This window comes from Eschrichtius robustus, chromosome 1 (genome assembly GCF_028021215.1).
Source record: "Eschrichtius robustus isolate mEscRob2 chromosome 1, mEscRob2.pri, whole genome shotgun sequence".
Classification (NCBI taxonomy): Eukaryota; Metazoa; Chordata; class Mammalia; order Artiodactyla; family Eschrichtiidae; genus Eschrichtius; species Eschrichtius robustus.
The window spans coordinates 98,454,765-98,477,833 of NC_090824.1; the positions used below are offsets into that span (position 1 = coordinate 98,454,765).

A 23,069-nucleotide genomic window follows, 5' to 3' on the forward strand; every position below is an offset into this window, starting at 1 on the left:
AAGCATGTTTTGTGGAATTGGTCCTTTAGAGCTGCAGTTTCCTGCACAAATCTTGGCCTCCGTATTTTCTCCTGCAGTCTGGTTTCTGGTTTGGATGCGCCCAGATGACCAGTGTCTCCCAGCTCACTGACACCCCACAGGAAGTAAGTGTATAAAAGGCCAGAGGCCACGGTTGTTCATGGGAGGAGGACTACCTGGCAAAGGTGGGTGATTTCCATGTGGAATACTGTTGAGAAGTGCTCCAGGGCAGGGACTGACCAAACTCTTTTAGTGGTCGAGGCACTTGTCTGAATTTCTTGGGATGAAAATCATTCCCAGCAGGTCACTGGTCTCATCTGGGTGCAAGGATAAGTCATTTTTCTTCTGCATCTTTTCAACACATTGACCTTGCAATGTCTGCACGTGGAAGCGTCTCAGAAGTGTGACCAGGGTGACCTTCATCATCACCATGGCAATGTATTTCCCCGCACAGGCCCGGGGCCCAAAGCCAAATGGCTGAAAGTACCTGTAAGGAACCTAGGAAAATGATCAGACAATTAGCCAGAGAAGTAAAGGCTAGAGTCATGCATATCTGTTTGATTCATCCTGAAAACACTGTGAGTCAGGATGCTCGGTTTCGGTGACTTGGCCATACTGCTCCTTCATGGAGAGGAATGACTGTAACTCAGATAAGCCTCTTTCTCCCTCCAGTTTGATTCACCCTTTGTGATACGGACACAACTTCAAACAATCCCCAGTTTTGCTCTTCATGTAAATACTCAACTAGCTCTGTGGGAAGACCACGGCTTTACTGCTGTTCTGCCAGTCATTGAGGCAAAGATTGTTTTTGTGCCAGGCCATATAACATGATGACAAGGACAAATTTAGGCAAAGGTGTGGATTCCCTGTCTATTAGTGCCAAGGATCTAAATATATTTAGTTATACAAATATTTAATGGGACACCTCTGCCTGTCTTGTCCCCATTTGTAATCACATAGTGCCTGGCACTTAATACATGCTCAGTAAGTTATTTTTGACCAATTGCCAACATGGCGTGGGTTGCTTATATAGAAATGGAATGAATTAGACAACTGGTTTAACTGAGATCATATTTCCATATGCAAATGGAAAAAGGGGGCACAGAGGGAACTATCTGGATAATTCAGGTGAAAAAAATCTTTGCCTAGAATTGACATAATGGAGGCAGAATCTCCAGTACACCTCAATTACAGAAAAAGAACAAGCTGAGGCTCTTCTAATTACAAAGTCTTATATAGAATGAGGCCTAGTGCTTGTGGGGCCATTTGGGAAACCAAAGACCCACTGCAAAAACCAAATCTTTTCTTCTCACTTGATTTCCATCTGAAGCAGAAGTGGATTTCCTTGACTTAGATGATGCTACGGCTGAATCTACATGATGACAAGGTGATAAGTTTAAATGGAAAAGTTAAGTTTAAATAGGTTGATTAAAGAAAATTTGCCTCATTTTAAGCAAATTAAGGGCCTGAATTGTTCACCGTTTGACCTATTTTGTGGCCTCCATGAAGACATTTCTGAGAGCTGGAGAGCCAGCCTCCTTGGCTTGAGGACAGACATGGTGGCCATGTTCCAAGCTAGGCGAAATGTGTTTTCCTGGTGAGGTGTGAAGAGAATGAGTAAATAGAATGAAATATACATGGTGAAAACACAGAAACAGAGAGGACTTAACAGTTGACATTTTCAAGAGTGGCGCACTCAGTTTTAAGGAAGGGCTCTTACATTCTTGGCAAAGTTTTCAAGAGTAAATTCATTGGGCTTGGGGAAAAACTCGAGTCTATGCATTCTTCCAATATTCAGGATAATGTTAGTCCCCCTTTTCACTGGGTAGCCATCGATGACATCATCCTCTAAGGCTTTGCGCATGACCAGGTCCACAACAGGCTGGTACCGCATGCTCTCATAAATAAAGTTTTCTACCACTTTTAGTGTTTGTATATCATCAATCCTTATGTCTCTTTCACCTGTGGGATCAGATTAAAAGGAAAAAGGAGGTCATGTTAGTTTCAACATGTGATGGGCATGAAACTCCTAGTTTCAGATCAGTATAGTTATAGGTCAGTTTGGTCTTGGTTGAAAAAATTTATATATATAATTCTAAAATACTTTATGTTTGGCCCACAGAGTGTCTTATGAAAGTTTAGATTTGAAGTCAATTATCTTAACATCTGAGGGATTTCATAGAAATGTCTGGACTTGTAGAAAAATAAAAAAACAGGTAACATTGGACTCACATCCGCACATGGCAATAGTTGGCTGAGGGTGTGTGGCTGATGAGCCCTTTCGAGGGACTTCCTCTCTGCAGCATCATGTAGACCTACCTAATCTGCTTCAAACATTTATTGCCACCTGTGTGGTTCTTTTTTTAAATTTTTATTTATGTATTTATTTATTTATTTTTGGCTGTGTTGGGTTTTCGTTTCTGTGCGAGGGCTTTCTCCAGTTGCGGTGAGCGGGGGCTACTCTTCATCGTGGTGCGTGGGCCTCTCACTGTTGCTGCCTCTCCCATTGCGGAGCACAGGCTCCAGACGCGCAGGCTCAGTAGTTATGGCTCACGGGCCTAGCCGCTCCGCGGCATGTGGGATCTTCCCGGACCGGGGCACGAACCCATGTCCCCTGCGTTGGCAGGCGGATTCTTAACCACTGCGCCACCGGGGAAGCCCACCTGTGTGGTTCTTGAGTTTTGTTCCCTACTCTAAATTCTAGAAGACATTCATTCCTCCTCTAGTCAAGTGAGATGGTGAGATTAATCATGTTCACAGAAATTTTCTCTTCTGGTATCCTATGCAGTCATCTGTCAGAAAATATCACTGATAGCTACCTACCACCAGTCCCTCCAATCAGGAAACTTGCAGAAGCCTCTTAGATAGCCTCATCCACCAGAGGGCAGACAGCACAAGCAAGAAGAACTACAATCCTGCAGCCTGTGGGAGAAAAACCACATTCACAGAAAGACAGAAAAGATGAAAAGGCAGAGTGTTGTGAACCAGATGAAGGAACAAGATAAAACCCCAGAAAAACAACTAAATGAAGTGGAGATAGGAAACCTTCCAGAAAAAGAATTCAGAATAGCGATAGGGAAGATGATCCAGGACCATAGGAAAAGAATGGAGGCAAAGATCAAGAAGATGTAAGAAATGTTTAACAAAGAACTAGAAGAATTAAAGAACAAAGACCTAGAAGAATTAAAGAACAAACAAACAGAGATGAACAATACAATAACTGAAATGAAAAATACACTAGAAGGAATCAATAGCAGAATAAGTGAGGCAGAAGAACGGATAAGTGACCTGGAAGACAGATGGTGGAATTCACTGCTGCGGAACAGAATAAAGAAAAAAGAATGAAAAGAAATGAAGACAGCATAAGAGACCTCTGAGACAACATTAAACGCAACAACATTCACATTACAGGGGTCCCAGAAGGAGAAGAGAGCAAGGCTCTGAGAAGATATTTGAAGAGATTGTAGTCGAAAACCTCCGTAACATGGGAAAGGATAGTGACCCAGGTCCAGGAAGCACAGACAGAACCAGGCAGGATAAACCCAAGGAGAAACATGCCAAGACACACAGTAATCAAATTAACAAAAATTAAAGACAAAGAAAAATTATTGAAAGCAATAAGGCAAAAACGACAATTAACAAACAAGGGAACTCCATTAAGGTTAACAACTGATTTCTCAGCAGAAACTCTACAAGCCAGAAGGGAGTGACATGATATATTTAAAGTGATGAAAGGGGAGAACCTATAACCAAGATTACTCGACCCAACAAGGATCTCATTCAGATTCGATGGAGAAATCAAAAGCTTCACAGACAAGCGAAAGGTAAGAGAATTCAGCACCACCAAACCAGCTCTACAACAAATTCTAAAGGAACTTCTCTAAGTGGGAAACACAAGAGAAGAAAAACCTACAAAAACAAACCCAAAACCATTAAGAAAATGGTAATAGGAATATACATATCGATAATTACCTTAAACGTGAATGGATTAAATGCTCCAACCAAAAGACACAGGCTCGCTGAATGGATACAAAAAACAAGACCCATATATATGCTGCCTACAAGAGACCCACTTCAGACCTAGGGACATATACAGACTGAAAGTGAGGGGATGGAAAAAGATATTCCATGCAAATGGAAATCAAATAAAGCTGCAGGAGCAATACTCATATCAGATAAAATACACTTTAAAATAAAGAATGTTACAAGAGACAAGGAAGGACACTACATAATGATCAAGGAAACAATCCAAGAAGAAGATATAACAATTATAAATATATATGCACCCAACATAGGAGCACCTCAATACATAAGGCAACTGCTAACAGCTATAAAAGAGGAAATCGACAGTAACACAATAAGAGTGGGGGACTTTAACACCTCACTTACACCAATGGACAGATCATCCAAAAAGAAAATTAATAAGGAAACAGAGGTGTTAATTGACACAATAGACCAGATAGATTTAATTGATATTTATAGGCCATTCCATCCAAAAACAGCAGATTACACTTTCTCCTCAAGTGCACACAGAACATTCTCCAGGATAGATCACATCTTGGGTCACAAATCAAGCCTCAGTACATTTAACAACAAAATTGTAGTCATATCAAGCATCTTTTCTGACCACAACACTATGAGATTGGAAATCAACTACAGGGAAAAAAAGGTAAAAAACACAAACACATGGAGGCTAAACAATACGTTACTAACTGACCAGGAGATCACTGAAGAAATCAAAGAGGAAATCAAAAAATATCTACAGATAAGTCACAACGAAAAAACGACCATCCAAAACCTATGGGATGAAGCAAAAGCACTTGTAAGAGGGAATTTTATAGCAATACAAGCCTACCTCAAGAAACAAAAAAATCTTAAGTAAACAATCTAACCTTACACATAAAGGAACTAGAGAAAGAAGAACAAACAAAACCTAAAGTTAGCAGAGGGAAAGAAATCATAAAGATCAGAGCAGAAATAAATGAAATAGAGACAAAGAAAACAGTAGCAAAGATCAATAAAACTAAAAGCTGGTTCTTTGAGAAGATACCAAAATTGACAAACCATTAGCCAGACTCATCAAGAAAAAGAGGGAGAGGACTCAAATCAATAAAATTAGAAATGAAAAAGGAGAAGTTACAACAGACACTGCAGAAATACAACGCATCCTAGGAGACTACTACAAGCAACTCTATGCCAATAAAATGGACAACCTGGAAGAAACGGACAAATTCTTAGAAAGGTATAATCTTCCAAGACTGAACCAGGAAGAAATAGAAAATATGAACAGACCAATCACAAGTAATGAAATTGAAACTGTGATTAAACATCTTCCAACAAACAAAAGTCCAGGACCAGATGGCTTCACAGGTGAATTCTATCAAACATTTAGAGAAGAGCTAACACTCATCCTTCTCAAACTGTTCCAAAAAATTGCAGAGGAAGGAACACTCCCAAACCCATTCTGTGAGGCCACCATCACCCTGATACCAGAACCAGACAAAGATACTCCAAAAAAAGAAAATTACAGGCCAATATCACTGATGAATATAGATGCAAAAATCCTCAACAAAATACTAGCAAACAGAATCCAACAACACATTAAAAGGATCATACACCATGATCAAGTGGGATTTATCCCAGGGATGCAAGGATTCTTCAGTATACGCAAATCAATCAATGTGATACTCCATATTAACAAATTGAAGAATAAAAACCATATGATCCTCTCAATAGATGCAGAAAAAGCTTTGGACAAAATTCAACACCCAGTTATGATAAAAACTCTCCAGAAAGTGGGCATAGAGGGCACCTACCTCAACATAATAAAGGCCATCTACGACAAACCCACAGCAAACATCATTCCCAATGGTGAGAAACTGAAAGCATTTCCTCGAAGATCAGGAACAAGACAAGGATGTCCACTCTCACCACTATTATTCAACATAGTTCTGGAAGTCCTAGCCACGGCAATCAGAGAAGAAAAAGAAATAAAAGGAATACAAATTGGAAAAGAAGAAGTAAAACTGTCACTGTTTGCAGATGATATGATACTATATATAGAGAATCCTAAAGATGCCACCAGAAAACTACTAGAGCTAACCAATGAATTTGGTAAAGTTGCAGGATACAAAATTAATGCACAGAAATCTCTTGCATTCCTATACACTGATGATGAAAAATCTGAAAGAGAAATTAAGGGAACACTCCCATTTACCATTGCAAGAAAAAGAATAAAATACCTAGGAATAAACGTACCTAGGGAGTCAAAAGACCTGTATGCAGAAAAGTATAAAGACAATGATGAAAGAAATTAAAGATGATACCGACAGATGGAGAGATATACCATGTTCTTGGATTTGAAGAATCAATATTGTAAATTTCATGTAATGTCTGAAACATTTACATTAACACATGAAATTTCTAAAAATCTTATATGTTCTGGTATAATGTTATAAGTCATAATCCTAGTTGTTACTTTAAAATGTATATCTCAGAAATAACTAATTTTCTTGTCAACTGCAAAAAAAAAAAAAAGAATCAATATTGTGAAAATGACTATACTGCCCAAAGCAATCTACAGATTCAATGCAATCCCTATCAAATTACCAATGGCATTTTTTACAGAACTAGAACAAAAAAATCTTAAAATTTGTATGGAGACACAAAAGACCCTGAATAGCCAAAGCAGTCTTGAGGGAAAAGAACAGAGCTGGAGGAATCAGACTCCCTGACTTCAGACTATACTACACAGCTATAGTAATCAAGACAATATGGTACTGGCACAAAAACCGAAATATAGATCAATGGAACAAGATAGAAAGCCCAGAGATAAACCCACACACCTATGGTCAAGTAATCTATGACAAAGGAGGCTAGGATATACAATGGAGAAAAGACCGTCTCTTCAGTAAGTGGTGCTGGGACAACTGGACAGCTACATGTAAATGAATGAAATTAGAACACTCCTTAACACCATACACAAAAATAAACTCAAAATGGATTAGAGGCCTAAATGTAAGACCGGACATTATAAAACTCTTAGAGGAAAACATAGGAAGAACACTCTTTGACATAAATCACAGCAAGATATTTTTTGATTCACTTCCTTGAGTTATGGAAATAAAAACAAAAATAAACAAATGGGACCTAATGAAACTTCAAAGCTTTTGCACAGCAAAGGAAACCATAAACAAGGTGAAAAGACAACCCTCAGAATTGGAGAAAATATTTGCAAATGAGTCATCGGACAAAGGATTAATCTCCAAAATGTATAAACAGCTGTTGAAGCTCAATATTAAAGAAAAAAACAACCCAATCCAAAAATGGGCAGAAGACCTAAACAGACATTTCTCCAAAGAAGACATACAGATGGCTAAGAAGCACATGAAAAGCTGCTCAACATCACTAATTATTAGAGAAATGCAAATCAAAACTACAATGAGGTATCACCTCACATCAGTTAGAATGGACATCATCAGAAAATCTGCAAACATCAAATGCTGGAGAGGGTTTGGAGAAAATGGAACCCTCTTGCACTGTTGGTGGGAATGTAAATTGATACAGCCACTATGGAGGACAGTATGGAGGTTCCTTAAAAAACTAAAAGTAGAATTCCCATATGACCCAGCAATGCCACTACCGGGCATATACCCAGAGAAAACCATAATTCAAAAAGACACACGCACCCCAATGTTCATTGCAGCACTATTTACAATAGCCAGGTCATGGAAGCAACCTAAATGCCCATCGACAGACGAATGGATAAAGAAGATGCGGTACAATTATACAATGGAATATTACTCAGCCATGAAAAGGAACGAAATTGGGTCATTTGTAGAGACGTGGATGGATCTAGAGACTGTCATACAGAGTGAAGTAAGTTAGAAAGAGAAAAACCAATATCGTATATTAACACATATATTTGGAACCTAGAAAAATGCTACAGATGAACTGGTTTGCAGGGCAGAAATTGAGACACAGATATAGAGAACAAATGTATGGACACCAAGGGGGGAAAGCAGCGGGGGGTGCGGGTGGTGGTGTGATGGATTGGGAGATTGGGATTGACATGTATACATTGATGTGTATGAAATGGATGACTAATAAAAAACTTTTGTATGAAAAAGTAAAGAAAATTTAAAAAAAAAAGAGAAAATATCACTGTTAGTCTCTCCTTCTCATCTCATCAAGGACAACCTGGGGTGGTAGAGTGGCAAGAATGCCGTCTCTCCACCAAAACAAATGGGGTGCCTCATCAGCTCCAGGTGAGCTGGGGATTGATGGACACCTCCATTGTCTCAGCTTGGCTCGACACTGGTCAAAGAGGCTTGGATTACTCTCAGAATTGGCAAAGCTTCAAAGCATCCTGAAATGGGGTACTGTTTTCGCAGAATGAAAGTCAACCCAGGGTCCTGAGGCAGTTCTGTCTCCTGTACAGTTAGGTTATTCAGGAGTGGTGTCACTTGGTTAGAGAACTTTAACAACACAGCCCCTCACGTACTGCTTTTTGAACACAGTAAGAGTCTAATGGGTGTATTTATCTGTGGTGGGGAGTTAGAAGGCAGATGATGGAGAAGGTAAAAAAGGCATACTTTTAGAAGTAATTACTAGTCTTGTGGGTCTAGGGGGAACAAGTATACAGGTACTCGTGGTTGTCCCGGGTTTTTTTTTTAATTTTTATTTATTTATTTATGGCTGTGTTGGGTCTTCGTTTCTGTGCGAGGGCTTTCTCTAGTTGTGGCAAGCGGGGGCCGTTCTTCATCGTGTTGCGCGGGCCTCTCACTATCGCGACCTCTCTTGTTGCGGAGCACAGGCTCCAGACACGCAGGCTCAGTAATTGTGGCTCACGGGCCTAGCTGCTCTGCGGCATGTGGGATCTTCCCAGACCAGGGCTCGAACCCGTGTCCCCTGCATTAGCAGGCAGATTCTCAACCACTGCGCCACCAGGGAAGCCCCGGTTGTCCCAGTTTTATCTTTCAAGAGGACTGTCGTGTCAGGGGGATATCATGGGGCACAAGCACTTTTCACCTCTCAAGGAAATTGTATTAAAGGTTTATGATCTCAAGAGCAATTTCCCCTGTGTTGCCTGTATCCCCATCATTCTGTTACTCTCTCTCTCTCACTCCACTGAGCTTGTTTCTTGAATTCTCTTTTTCTCACGAGACTGAGAGCCCCAGGACTGCAGGGATGGCACTGGCTTGTTCACCGCGGTGCCCTTGCACCTGGCACAGAACCCATAACCTGAAAAGGGTGCTTGAGAAAACATTCCAGAATTTGAAACCTGGATGTCATTCTGGCTCCTTGCTGTCTACCTTCCCAGGCAGTGGCCCTCCTATGGCAACGCGTCTGCAGAACCCTTTCACATATTTAATCCGTGTATGAAATTTCCCCATGTCATCTATTTCAAGCAGCACTCAAATGGTTTTAAAGATAAATAAGATAAAAAGTTTAAGAAATACATGGTGCCTTTTAACAACAAAATAGGTTGTTTCACAGAGACCTGTAAAGTTAAGATAGAAAAATCTATATCATTACTGATACCCCTTCGCATGTGTCTGAAATGTGTTCCTAAAGAGATTACTTATGTGAAGCACATTCCAAATAAGGCATTCTGTTTTCTCCAGAAAGCAATTCTGACTTCTTCTGAACGTGGCAGTGTCTCCAGGGAAGGGTGGGGATATCAGAAGCAGTGGCAGAGTGATGCTGAAGCAGAGGCAGAGCAGGGAGGGGGCAGAGTTGGGAAGAGCTGAGCAGGGACCTGGAGGCTCTCCTGCAGAGGAGGAGGAGAGGGTGGGGGAGGGAAACTGCTCGCTCCCCTGCCTCTGCTGTCATCACCCTTTCCTCCTCCCTCTGCCACCACCTGGAAGAACGGGCTGCTTGAAACCCAGAAACACTGCAATAATGATAGCCATTTCCCTGGGTGGACCCTCAAAAGCCTTTTGTCACTGATAAGGTAGCAAATCCTTGTGGATGATCCCATGTTTTTTTAAACACAGACAAATAGAACCGCATATATGTGTTCATGTGCCCATCAGAAAAGACCTTGAAGAATACACATCAAAATATTAACAGTGATTCCCCCTGGGGAATGGGAAGGAGAGCGGAAGAGATCAGGAGATAGTACTTTCTGCTTTATACATGTCTCTATTATTTGGATTTTTTTCCAACGAGCATGTATTTTTTTTTATATTCGAAAAACACAGAAACCTGTCCGGCATAATGAAAATATGACACATTGACTTGCTCTATTGTTCTCTGGGTGGATTCTAATAAAGATTTTGACATAAGATTCTTAGGACATAGAAGCTGATATTCAGAAGGAATTGTTTTCTAATCTCTATTGTTTGCTTGATAAATTCTTACCAACAACAGTCTGGATTTCCTTCATTATTGCCTCTTCAACCTGGGGGTGCTTTGCAATGAGAAGCAGCATGAAGAACACAGAGACGGACATGGTGTCCGGTGCTGCGATCAGCATTTCCAGTACACACTGGTTCACATTCTCTCTTGTCAGGTCACCACGTTTCTGAACAATTGAAAGTGGGGAGAAACTTTGGCAACATGAATGAACGGTTCAGAACAGGAGGGGAGGTGGCACTCAAGGATTAATAACCTCAACAAAATGAAATCAGAGAAACTATGTGTCTCTGGGACGGATGATGGACATTTGCATTAACAATCTTCAGCTCAAAGCTGAAGAACTTAACCAAATACCTATGTGTTTAGTGTCTTTAGACTCCCCAGTTTACATATTTTTATTGTGCAGAAACACAGAAGTTTCAGTCTTAAAGGTCAATCTTACCTGATGTCTAATTGGGGGCTATTGGATTAGGCATTATAGAAATACTGGAGCGTATAGTCAAAAGCAGAAACATGCAACAATTAACAGGAGAGAATTTTTAGACACTGATACACAGTCAGTCATACACATATGTTGTATGGGAATTATGGGTAGTTCAGGTCTGTACCTCAGCCAAAATCAACTCAGTGGCAAAATCCATAGAGTCTTCCAGTTTCTCTGCTATGAAAATCCTGCGTCTTTTTTTTTCTACCAGAATTTCCATTTCATCTTTCAACTCCTTGCTGGAAAAAGCAGTGAAAATATTATCTACTTGTACACAGATATGACATCTAGATAAATGGATTTGTTTGCCATGTTTAAAAATAAAATGATCTGCTTTAGTGGAAGCCATTAGTGCTCATGAATAACTGAATTTATACTTAATTCTTCACAGATATCCTTAAATTACATACACATTATATCATGTTAAGGAACCAGAGTTAGCCCAGATATCTCGGCAGTGGTAGCAAAATCAAGGCTGTAACTGTAGTTAAGGGTTGAAAACTGGTACCAAATGGCTAAATCCAATTATGTTTTCTGCTATTTGATTGGGCCAGCACAGTGCTTAAATTAAACATCAAAAACCAAAGCCAGTGAATGCCTTTAGTGGGAGCATGCACTCTCCAGTCTGCCATGGGCACCTGCATTTCCTGTGTCTTATATTCACCCAGCCTACTTTTATCTTCATAGTCCCTAAGACTATTGAGTTTGAGGTTCCTCTTCTACATAGGAAGTATTCTTCCTGATATTTATCTCATACCTTGCAGTTTCTGCCTCATAGTAAGACTAAGTAAATATTTGTTGAACGAATGACTGGCTGCATCAATATGCATATGCATTTTGACAGTGTGGAGGAGGGAAAAGCACCTTGGATAAAGGGTCAGGTTCTGGTCCAGGTTGTTGTCGTTCACATAACCTAGTTTAAGTCTCTGAGTCTTATGTCTCTTTTAAAGTGAAGGGATCAGGCTAGATGAACAATAAGGCCACCTTGAGATCTCAATTCTGTTATCTTTGACTTTGTCTTTAAGTGTATGCATTCACGTATAATTGTATTGTTCCCGCCAATCTCAGGGAACACTATTCTGTATTATGTTAAATGTACAATAAACCTTTCTTTCAAATTCTTGTTGGCACTGTTGCCTACACGCTTAAATACTCTGTTGACCTAAATAGCCTCTATGTTTACTCCAGTTCAGCAGGAAAAGTAACGGAGGATTCTTTAAGATACCTCCTATCTTTGAAAGTTTTTTGGGGGGGGCATCTCAAGGAAAATGTTTAAACATTCTGAGAGATATTCTTCAGGGTAGTATTTTCATTGTGTCATTCTAAATAAGGATGCCTACTGTTGTGTATATCTGTGAGTATGCTTTATAGGCGCGTGCACAAACACACACACACCATTCCAAATATACAGCAGGGATATATTCACATTTATTCATTTATCTACCCATCCATTTGTTCAGCAAATATTTGTTGAGTATCTCCTACATTTATTCAATAATGGGCTAGAACGCTCATAGCATTCCTACCTAAGCAATGGCCCCCAGATGGCCTGGGTCGTATTGAAATGCCCCTAGACTTTGAATTCCTAGAGAATTTCTTGATGGAGCTGCATCCACTTCTAAGCATCTCCTTCCTCCCTGGGCCAGAGTCAGGGGCCTCTGAATATCCACTGGGATTCCCCCTATTCAGGTTAAAATTTGCTTCTGCTTAAACGTATGTATTTGAATTTGTATGTCATTAAAAACTAAGAGAATTGAGTTAAATGTCAGTTTCCAGGAAATAGGAAGTCTCTGACTTACAAATTATATTGCAAGAATTCCTCTGTTTGTACCAAAATAATGGTGGCTAGGTTCCTAGTCCAGGCCACAGACACTTATTTAATGTATTCTGAGACTGAAAAGCCTACATTTGACAAAACAAAAAGTAGAAAACAATACTGCTCTAATATTGGGAATTCAAAGAGGGAAAAATGTAAAATTGAATAAATAGGGATGGAAGTAGATGTCCCAGAAACCTTTACATAAATATGTTTTTAAAAATATTGGCATGAAAGACAAATTCTATATGATCTCTCTTATATGTGGGATCTTAAAAAAACAATAACAAAAGGAGAAGTCCCAACCTCAGTTTTACAAGAAGAGATTGGTGATTGCCATGGGTGCTGGGGGTAGGTTGGGTGTGAAATGGGTGAAGGGGATCAAAGGTACAAACTTCCTTCCAGTTATATGATCAATAAATCATGGGGATGTAATGTACAGCATGGTGACTACAGTTAATATACAGTATTACATATTTAAAAGTTGCTAAGAGAGTAGATCTTAAAAGTTCTCATCACAAGAAAAAAGTTTTGTAACTATGTATGGTGAAAGATGTTAACTAGATTAATGGTGATGAACATTTCTCAGTATATTCAGATATTGAATCAGGCTGTACACCTGAAACTAACGTAATGTTATATGTCAATTATGCCTCAATAAAAAAAGTATTGGCATTATTGCAAAGGCATGCAGGGGAAGGAGATTAAAAGGTTTCTCTAGGTCTTTACTGCTCTAGATCAGAGGAGATATTACATAGTTCACTAACCATTGGCAAATTTATATAGAGAGGGAATGTTGTTGAGATAATTTTAAAGAAACCAAAGAGAAACTGTTATACAGTTTCATGTTATAAGTTTCTATGGGCCTGCTGACCATACTGAAGCTAAACTAATGGCCAAGTTTAACTGCGGACCAATAAGACTCTTTAGACGACCACAAATTCTGAGAGCAGTGAAGAGATGAACCATTTATCTTATCGATTCAAGTCACAATAAGCTCCAGCAGAAACAAAGAGAAATGTTTAAAGGGCCAACTGTCCAAATCATCCACCTGATACTCATCATCCACTTGAAATATATAAAGCAACATCAAGCTGACTTCCTGGAGACTAATATTACTGAATTTCAAAACACGCAAACAGGATGAAGTTAGCTCTTCAAACAAGTTTGGGAAATTGTAGAGATGGAGAATTTAATATAGTCAGGGACATCTGGGAAGGATATGAACAGAGGGATGGGGAAAGCTAACATGTTTACTGCCTACTATGTGTCATGCTCTGTGCTGATTGCCCTACATAGAGGATCTCATTAACCTATATTGCCACCATGGAGGGTATGTTATATTTTACTTTAAAGAACTTCCCAAGGACATTTGGTTACTAAGTGCTAGAGATAGGATACAAACCAGATCTGTCTACCTCTAGATCCCCTGTGCTTTCCACTGGTGGTTAGAGGTGGCATGCATAGTGGCTGGCTACTTACACTCTAAAAACTCATTGATTATCCAATAGGTCATTGGGCATTTGTCTAGTCTTCTGCTAGACTAGTCTGAGATCAAAGCAAAGCCATTTAGTGACAGATTTAGGATCCCCCAAGATATAAGATGCATAACTAAACAAACAACACATCTTATAAAAGTTCATCATGAAAAAATTCTCTTGCAACTACTGTCAATTCTTACAAGTTGAATTAAGTTAAATTCATTCAGAAGCAACACAACAATAAAATGAATTATGTTTCCATTTTTCCAGGCATGCAAAGAGAATTTTGACTAATGATAAGGATAGGTTCAGCCAACCCTTCTCTTCAACTCAAAATACACAGCAGTGTCCTAGTTCCAGAGATGGAGCTCTCAGCCTCCTAGGGGAAAACTGCCCTGGGCCAAAGTCTTCCTTTCCTCTGTGGTCTGGCCACATGCTGCCAAATTGCTGTAAGAAGTGCTTCACCAGCAGCTTAAGAGCTCCCTTGCGGTTCTGGAGAGGAGAAAGCTTGCCGAAGAGGCCAGCAATAACTAAGACACAACACAGATCAATGCAATCTCAGCAATAAATATTCCAAAATATGTTACTTACACAGACTTTTCATACTTTCTGCATAGCCAAGAAATCTTAAAGAAGATGTCTGGTTTGAGAAGGAGAGCTTGCCATGCATCAAAATAACCCTGGATTTTAACCACGATGGCCCTTTCTGGAAAAACAGAAAAAGATCAGAACAGATGAGCAAAAATGTGAGCCCAAGAATGGTACACTGCTCAGAGAAGATCCCCTGTAGACTCTCCTACCATTTGGGACTCTAAGCAGGGCAAGGTGCCACCTTCACTGGGTGTTTCAGCCACATGAATGCCACTAAACAAATCAACAGTAATTTATTCTGCTTGGCATCTAAATTGACCACGTTAACCAGAGATTTGCCAGTTTTCATGTTTGCGTCAGAGACACAGCCTAGAATGTCACATCCTTCTCCTTGGTGAGCCACCAACACCTTCTGTTTTCCTGACTGTGGGAAATGAGAAGTAATTAATGCTGTTATGGCCTCAATTCTGGCACCTGGAAAGGCAAAAGGCCTCCCCACTCTGTTGTTTATATTTTCGGTTCAGAGTGTGGAATTCACCTTGGGATCTTCAATGCCTTGTCCTGAGTCTTGTGCACAGTCAGATCTTAACGGATGTTCTTGAATTAAATTGAATACTAGAGAAGAGAAAACCCCTGCTTTTTTCAAATTATATACAAGAGAAGGCAAGAGACATGAAGATGCAGAAACTGCAGTTCACAGAAATGAAGAAGCTTGCCCAACACCATACAGCCAGAGTGGCAGGAAGTCCCTAGGCTGGAGCTCAGTTCTATCTGACCTCAGGGCCATGTCCTTTCCTCTTTGGTGCACCGGGTCCCTCAGGCCAAATGAGAGTTTAATAAGGACCCGGTGAGCAGAGGGAAATACACATGAGTCTGTATGGGTTATGCAGGTTCTTAGACCACAGTCTGCATCCATAAGTTAACAGAGAGCTGTACAATTCCCTTTACTTGATCCCTCCTAAGAATCAAGGCTAGTGGGGAACCAAGGAGCAGGGACTTCTAAAATAGGTACCTGTCATACCTTAGGAGAGATGTGCGTGGAACAGGCAAACAGGACTTTCAGAGTCCCTGTGTGAAAGGGGATGAGGCAAGAGTCTGTGACTAATGTCCTCAGAGTGAATGGGGCTCCCATCCTAATGTCAATCAGATGGGGTTCCTATGACTCTGGTAAGGGATCATTAAAGAGCTGGGGAGATGAGGCGGGGAGAGTGGAGCAGAGAAATGGAGGGCTTATCGCTTGTCTGCTTGTCCAAATGTGGTCAATCAGGGAGCAGATGTGATAGCTCAGTTGGTCTGGGCAAGTGTGAAAATCGTGCCTTGTTCTTATGCCTGTGATGTTCTTCCCTCAGATCTGCATGTGGCTCATCGTCACACTTCATTTGGGGCTATTTTCAGACATCCTCTCCACAGAGGCCTTCCTGACCACCCTTTCTCTCCACAAGAGCTTCAGCCTCACACTGACCTCCCCTTCACTTCCTAGCCCTTTGCCCTGCTTTGTTTTTTTTTAAGGTACTTATTATAGCCTAATATATTACTAGATAGTTGTTTACTGTCCATATACCCACTAGGATGTAAACTCTTTGAAGGCAAGGACTTTGTCTTGTCCACTGGTCTGTCCCCAGAACCTAAGCCTGGCATAAAATAGGCAATCAATAAATATTAGTTGAATGAATGTATGAATCAATGAACACTGCTAGAAATCAAGTCAGGAGAAATTACATTAAGCTGACAGCAGCAAAATGGAATGAATCCACATGATTAATGTTTGTTCTTTTGTTGGCGGTAGAGTTGCATGTATGTGTTTAATATTTGTTTCTGTAATATAGTGAGGAAAGCAGTTTCTTGAGTGAGACATCTTGCCAGGATTGTTATAAATGCTAAGTGACAAAGTTCATGTGAAGCAACTTTTTATACTGCTTGGCACATAGTAGATACTAAATTAATGTTAGTTATCATCATTTCCAGCAGCAACAGTACCCTTATCGTCATATAGAGTCAAAATTTTCATACTTAGTGGCTTTGAGAGAGAGGTGTGTATGTACATTTATGTGTGTGTGTAGATAGATGGAATGTGTATATGTGTTTGTATGTGTGTGTATATATATAAATATACATACATATATACACATTTATATGTATATATCATGCCCAAAAGAATGGTTGGTAATGGTTAAACACATAGGTTTGGTGGTAGGATATATTTATGACCAAATCAAATGATCACATCTATTAAATTTCAGCTGTGGGTAGAATCCTATTTCCTAGAGCAATGAAGAGAGATACAAAAGAAATAGAAGATGGCCCCTGCTGTGGATATTTATGACCTTATAAGTGAACAAGGCAGACATACCAGGAAAAATATTTGGGAATACTTAGAAGGGTTTAAAGAAGAGCAGTATGCAAAAGAGTATATCTTTCCTTGAGTCCATTATCCTTCTCATGCCCTGTTTAATACAGGGCTGAATGTCAAGTCATAAGAATGAAAATTTCAGGGCTTCCCTGGTGGCGCAGTGGTTGGGAGTCCGCCTGCCGGTGCAGGGGACGCGGGTTTGAGCCCTGGTCCGGGAGGATCCCACATGTCGCTGAGCGGCTGGGCCTGTGTGCCGCAGCTGCTGAGCCTGCGCTCTGGAGTCTGCGGGCCACAACTGCTGAAGCCCGCCTGCCGCGGCTGCTGAGGCTTGCGTGCCTGGGGCCCGTGCTCTGCAGTAGGAGAGGCCACAGCAATGGGAAGCCTGTACACCGCAATGAAGAGTAGCCCGTGCACTGCAATGAAGAGTGGCCCCTGCTCGCCACGGCTAGAGGAAGCCCACGCACAGCAACGAAGACCCAAAACAGCCAAAATAAATAAATAAATAAATACATTTTTTTTTAAAGTGAAAATTTCAGTACCGTCCAAGGGGATCCCCAGGAAGAGCTTGTTAGAGGTGTCCAGCATGATGCGCCGCATGAGGGTCAACACGTCCACATAGCCCAACTCGTTGCGGACCTCCTCCAGCCTGTCCAGATGCTTGGTGATGGAATCAGCACAGACGGTCACCATGCGCACCAGGCCGGGGCCAGACAAAGCTGAAGGGTACACGTCAGAGTGAGCCGCCTCCAACTCCAGGGCATACAAACTATCAGGCAATTTTGGCGTTTTGTGTTTGGAGCTTAACTGACCACAAATTTTTATTCAATAGATGGGTGGAAATTTTCATATTCTTTACATTTTTCTATATTCTACTAATTGTCTACTAGAAAGTATCACTTTTATGATTAAAAATGAATGAATGAATGAAAAATCTTTTTAAAACAAATGATTCAAAATTAAACTTTTATTCTACCTATGACAAATCATTTGTGAGATTGCAAATGAAACATTTAGTATTTGTGATCATAAATTACAGATCAGTAATTTTCTATATTATGTACATTTCTCGCTAAAGAAGGTTTGGATTTCACTTGGGTGATATTTTATGTTTCAATGGGTGGCAGAATATTGCTACAGAAGTATTCAAATTGGATCTTACCTTTTAGATCTAAGGTGCTTCCTGTTTAATTGTAGTTCATATGTGTAAAGTCCTAGTCTTATAAATTACCAAATGTACCCTTCTCTTAATTTTGGTTTCTCTTCAAACTACATCTAGATTTATTGTACTCAATCAATGTCATAACAACAAAACAAAACTTTGTTGGTTGAGCAGTCTTCTTCACAGGACTGGGATCACTGGGGACAGTGATAACCTATTAGCACTGTACTTCAAGTCCATAGTACAGGGTGGCCCTCGATATATATCTGTCAAAAGGAGGAATGAATGAATGAGTGAATGAATAGATGAATGAATGAATGAAACCAGATAGAGTGAACTGGCTCTGATCTCTCTCTTTCTTGGCTCCTGACCATCTGAGCATCTAGTGGTCCTAATGGTAGATGGTCTAACATGAGTTTAACTCTTAAAGTCCTCCTTTCACTGTTTGTTCAAGGTTGCTCTAAGCTTTCTTTAGGAGTAATCTCTCTTTTTTATGTCTTTTTTTATTCAGACTTGCTGTTAAAGTCAGAGCCCTCAAACAAAACAAATCAGCTGTGCTGCAGAAGCCCCTGAAGGCACACTTTGCAAATAAGAAAGGAAACCTGGTGAGTGGTCCTAGAGTCTAAGAATTTCCACCCATGTATAAAAAGGAAGTTTGGGTTGGCAGCATAATTTCTGACTTTAGGAGGGACCTGGAGATATGTAAGGCCGGGATGCTGTTTCCTGGGTGACTGTCACATTCACAAGTGAGATAAATGATTCCTCAGTGAATCAATCCTTTGCATGGAAGGGTTGGCTTTGTTTATCACTCCCAGACTGATGCATGATTTGCCACTCCCAGACTGATGTATGATTTGCCTCTACGTTCAAGAGCTTGAAACCACATTTCAAATGTATAAACCACATTTCAAACGTATAAAAGGAATGGGGAGCCTCTAGAACCTGGAAAAGGCAAGGAAACACTTTCTCCCTAGAGGCTGCAGAAAGGAACACAGCCTTGCCAGTGCCTTGATTTTAGCCCTGTGAGACCCATGTCAGACTTTTGAGCCATAAAACTGTAAGATAATGAATGTGTGGTTTGAAGCCAAAGGCTTCCATTCCAGCAGCATATAGTAAAGGGGGAAATCACTAGATAAGGAGGTTTGTAATCCAGTCTCTGCTCCTCCATACCTGGCTATGTTGCCTGGAGGAAGAATCACAAGCTCTCTAGAAATGTACTCCTTAAGTATAAAACTCAGAGGCTGGATGAAATGACATATACAACTCTTCTCAGTTCTAAAATTCTGTAATTTATTTGTAAATGGCTATCTTAAGACATCTGGGATGTCAGCCAATGATTCAGCAAACATGTTGGTTACGCTAAATCAACTATATGGCTGACATACTAAGCTCTTAACTGAAGTGATCTTAAGTATACAGGGTGCCAATTCTCCTTCACATTCATGAAATTGTTTGTGGGTCAACAAGAAGGACAGAGTTTGTGTTGGGTGAATACGTAGGCTCTGGGGTTGTATCCTGTGCTACCATTTGCTATTGGTGGAAACTTGGGCAAGTTATTTAAACTCTTTATGCCTCAGTTTTCTCAGTTCTAAAATGGAGGTGATAAGGGTATTTAACACATGAGGTTGCTGTGGGATTAAAGTTATCAAGGGCTTAAACAGTGCCTACTACATAGTACATGTATAATGAATGTTAGCTCTTACTATTTCAAAACTGTGAAGCAGCAGAAGTCAAAAATGATTTCAAGAAGGCATATTCATAGACAAAAGAGCAGAAAGTAGCCAGACATCTGAATACCTTTCATAAAGTAAGTTCTAGCAGCTTTCCAGAGGACTGGATTATTATTAAATATGATGCCTTTCTCATGCATGCCAATGCACTGCAACCCAAGTTTGCTGCCGAATCGGGATGTGTAGTGATTGTGCTTCATTATGTGGAACACACTTGAGGACCTGTAGAGAAAGCAAACCTTGGGGTTACTTGTTGAGGGTCAGGAGAACTCAGTGTGATGAGTTTGCCTACCAGGTGGCTCTCATACCAAACGCCTGTTGATCTAAATGCAGTGCATAATTTCTAGTATTCAGATTAAATAAGCACTTGTGTTAGCACAAGAACCTCCTTCTCCAGTTGAAACATTTCCACCTGCTAGCTCTCTGTTTGAGCATCACTAAAGATCAACACACAGACACACACACACACACACACACACACACACACACACACACACACACACACACACACACACAGAGTTATTCATTATTTCCCCTTCTCTAACTCCAAGTCACTAAAATACTCCCCACTACTGTTGTCAGAGCTGCAAGGCTGTAAGAAACTGAACCCTCCACACCACCATATTCCTGAGAGCCTCCAGCCCCCAAGCAGCCCCTCTCCAGACAGTGCTCCCCATGTAGAAGTGAGCCTCATAATCAGAAGTTGCTGGAATACTGAACTCTTATCTCTTTAGTTTGGAAGCAACAGTTCTGCCTTGTACCACCCATCCCCCAGAGGCTCTAATCAGGCCTGGTCCCTCCAGGGGGGTATCATTCTAGGACTGAAGGACATCTCCTGGGCACCTCTGGCCCTGGACTTGACTGGCTGGGCTGGCCTGGAAGGCTGTCTGTGGTGGTGACAGCAGCTGTCTTGGGGCTCTGCATCCATCATGATTCATCAAGGTCTCCAGGGTCACAGAGTTCTCCCAGGACATAGGACACGCTGAGCCATTAGATAGCCCTTGCTGTGGCAACCCTGGGACCTTGCCAGGAACCCAGGCTTCCTTGAACTTCCTGGTTCCTCTTCCACTGCTCTGCCCTCTATTCCCACCCCCAGGCCCGGCTGTTAAGGCCTGAGCTGGGCCTTCAGAGCAACTAGGAAGGAGCAGGCAGCCCCTCCCCACCCATGTCCTCCTTCAGGACTTGCTTCCTGCCCCAAATCCCAGTCTAATTGGGGCACGATAAGGCAATGAGCATTATAACATGTAAAATCCTAGCTGAAGACGTCATGTGGCCTCCATGTGTGAGGAGAATATTGTCTTCTTAGGACAGTGGTACAGAATTCTTCTGCAGAGGGACTCACTTTGTTGAGAAGACGTTTTATTAAGATTGATTATAAATTAGGCTATGGCATTGGAAGTATAAATCAATCATTTAAATAATTTAACATTTGAGAGCATAAAGGATAAATGGATAGTTAGTCTCTTCAGGATAAAAGGTGGGGTGGCTTTATTTCTTCTATTGTATTTTCAATATGCAAATCCAGATACTTCAATTTGTATTCCAGGGAATTAATTTGACTGATACATAGATAAAATTTTGTCCTGTATATGACATCATGCTATAGAAAGGACTGAAATTCTTATTAATTAATAGACTTCAGAATTTTAGCTCTTCGTACCATCCCCTAAATCACTCTATAATCAAAGCAGCAAGTAAGTAATTTGTATACTCTTTACTCACAAACTCGGATCTACAAATTTTAAGTGATTAGGTGACAAGCAGAATACTATTTTTCTGCTCTGACCTTTAGAACTTTTGAGTATATCATAAAACACATTGGTCTGTCTATATGTTTTGAGGAATTACTGGTCAATTAGAAACTTCAACCCAATTAAATGTTAGTTAATAAAGAGCGAACGAATAAATCAGTTGTCCTGTAGGGGGCACCAACATCTCAGTTATCCTGAGACGGAGGCTCTGACTTGGCAAAGAACAAAGTAGGCAAGACGGAAGTCATACACACAGCAAGCAAAGTGTCACCAAGGATGAGCAGTTTAAAATAAGGTCACTTATCAAAAGTAGGCTGGCTTTATCTAACTGGAGTAAATCAGGAAAGTGAAGAAGGGAAGGTTGGTGACAAACTAAGGATGTCAGCCCAGGGCTCCCCTGATATTCAGGAGAACACTAGAGATCTCCTTCCCACAGTGTGGGCTGGCCTGTAACACCAGGTGAGGGAGATGTTACATTGACTGACTGACTGACTGACTGGCTGGGAGAGTGAGGAGTTCTTACCACTGAGGAGAGACAGAGTGAGTCCCCAAGCTCAGAAGGGACAGTGGGCAGTGTAAGATGCCTGATCCCTGGGGTCATTATTCTTCTTGAAACGTGACTGAAGTCAAAAGACATCCCCAAAGATGGCAAACCTAACGTCTCTTCAAAATGAAAAGTAGCCAGGAAGTAGGTCCTTAGGTGGTAAAGAAAAAGCCACCCTCCCGTTCGGAGTTTAAAGAACTCACACACCTGTGGTCAGGTTCAAGATTGATGAGTACTAGAAATAGGGGGGAGGCAATCAATGGAATATTTGGTACCAAACATTTATAAAAACGTGCCTTGTGTAGACCTGTTCTGTGCCTGTGACTTACACTCCATCAATTCTACCACGTTTTCCCTGTCCTTTGCCCTCTAATATCCTTACCCAGGTTTGATACTGAGGTCACTGCAAGAGAAAAAGAATCTTTGTAACAAAGAGATCTGACTGTAACTACCCTAAGCTGATCAAATTTAGTATCACTGATATGGGACCACCTTCCCTGGTCTCTTGATGTGATGCAATGTGAAGTGCCTAGGACTAATAGGAATGTATTATTACACAACAATTAACCTGAATCGAATAGAGCCTATAGACCTAGTGTTCAGTTTATAAGCAATACCAGGAGTAGAAGAATATGTTCAATGACACCATAATGAGACAATGAGAGAAATTTGGAATGTGGGACATCCTGTAAGACAACTGATGTGGTCTCTTCAGAAGGTCAAGGTCATGGGGAAAAAAGGCGGAGGACTGCTCTTCTAACTTTCCTGTTCATTTGAACTTTT

General features: G+C 40.7%; 1 protein-coding gene across 1 annotated transcript in view; it reads right to left on the bottom strand.

The window, feature by feature from the left end:
* Positions 1 to 267: 267 nt before the first annotated feature.
* Positions 268 to 23,069, bottom strand: part of LOC137769594 (aromatase-like) — a 28,462-nt gene continuing 5,660 nt past the window's right edge. Inside the window, exons 3-9 of the mRNA XM_068551572.1 lie at positions 20,059 to 20,213; positions 17,642 to 17,818; positions 14,753 to 14,867; positions 10,989 to 11,103; positions 10,384 to 10,546; positions 1,739 to 1,980; positions 268 to 516 (exon numbers count right to left, since the gene is read on the bottom strand). Coding sequence (XP_068407673.1) covers positions 268 to 516; positions 1,739 to 1,980; positions 10,384 to 10,546; positions 10,989 to 11,103; positions 14,753 to 14,867; positions 17,642 to 17,818; positions 20,059 to 20,213 — 1,216 coding nt within the window. The remainder of the gene's footprint in view (positions 517 to 1,738; positions 1,981 to 10,383; positions 10,547 to 10,988; positions 11,104 to 14,752; positions 14,868 to 17,641; positions 17,819 to 20,058; positions 20,214 to 23,069) is intronic.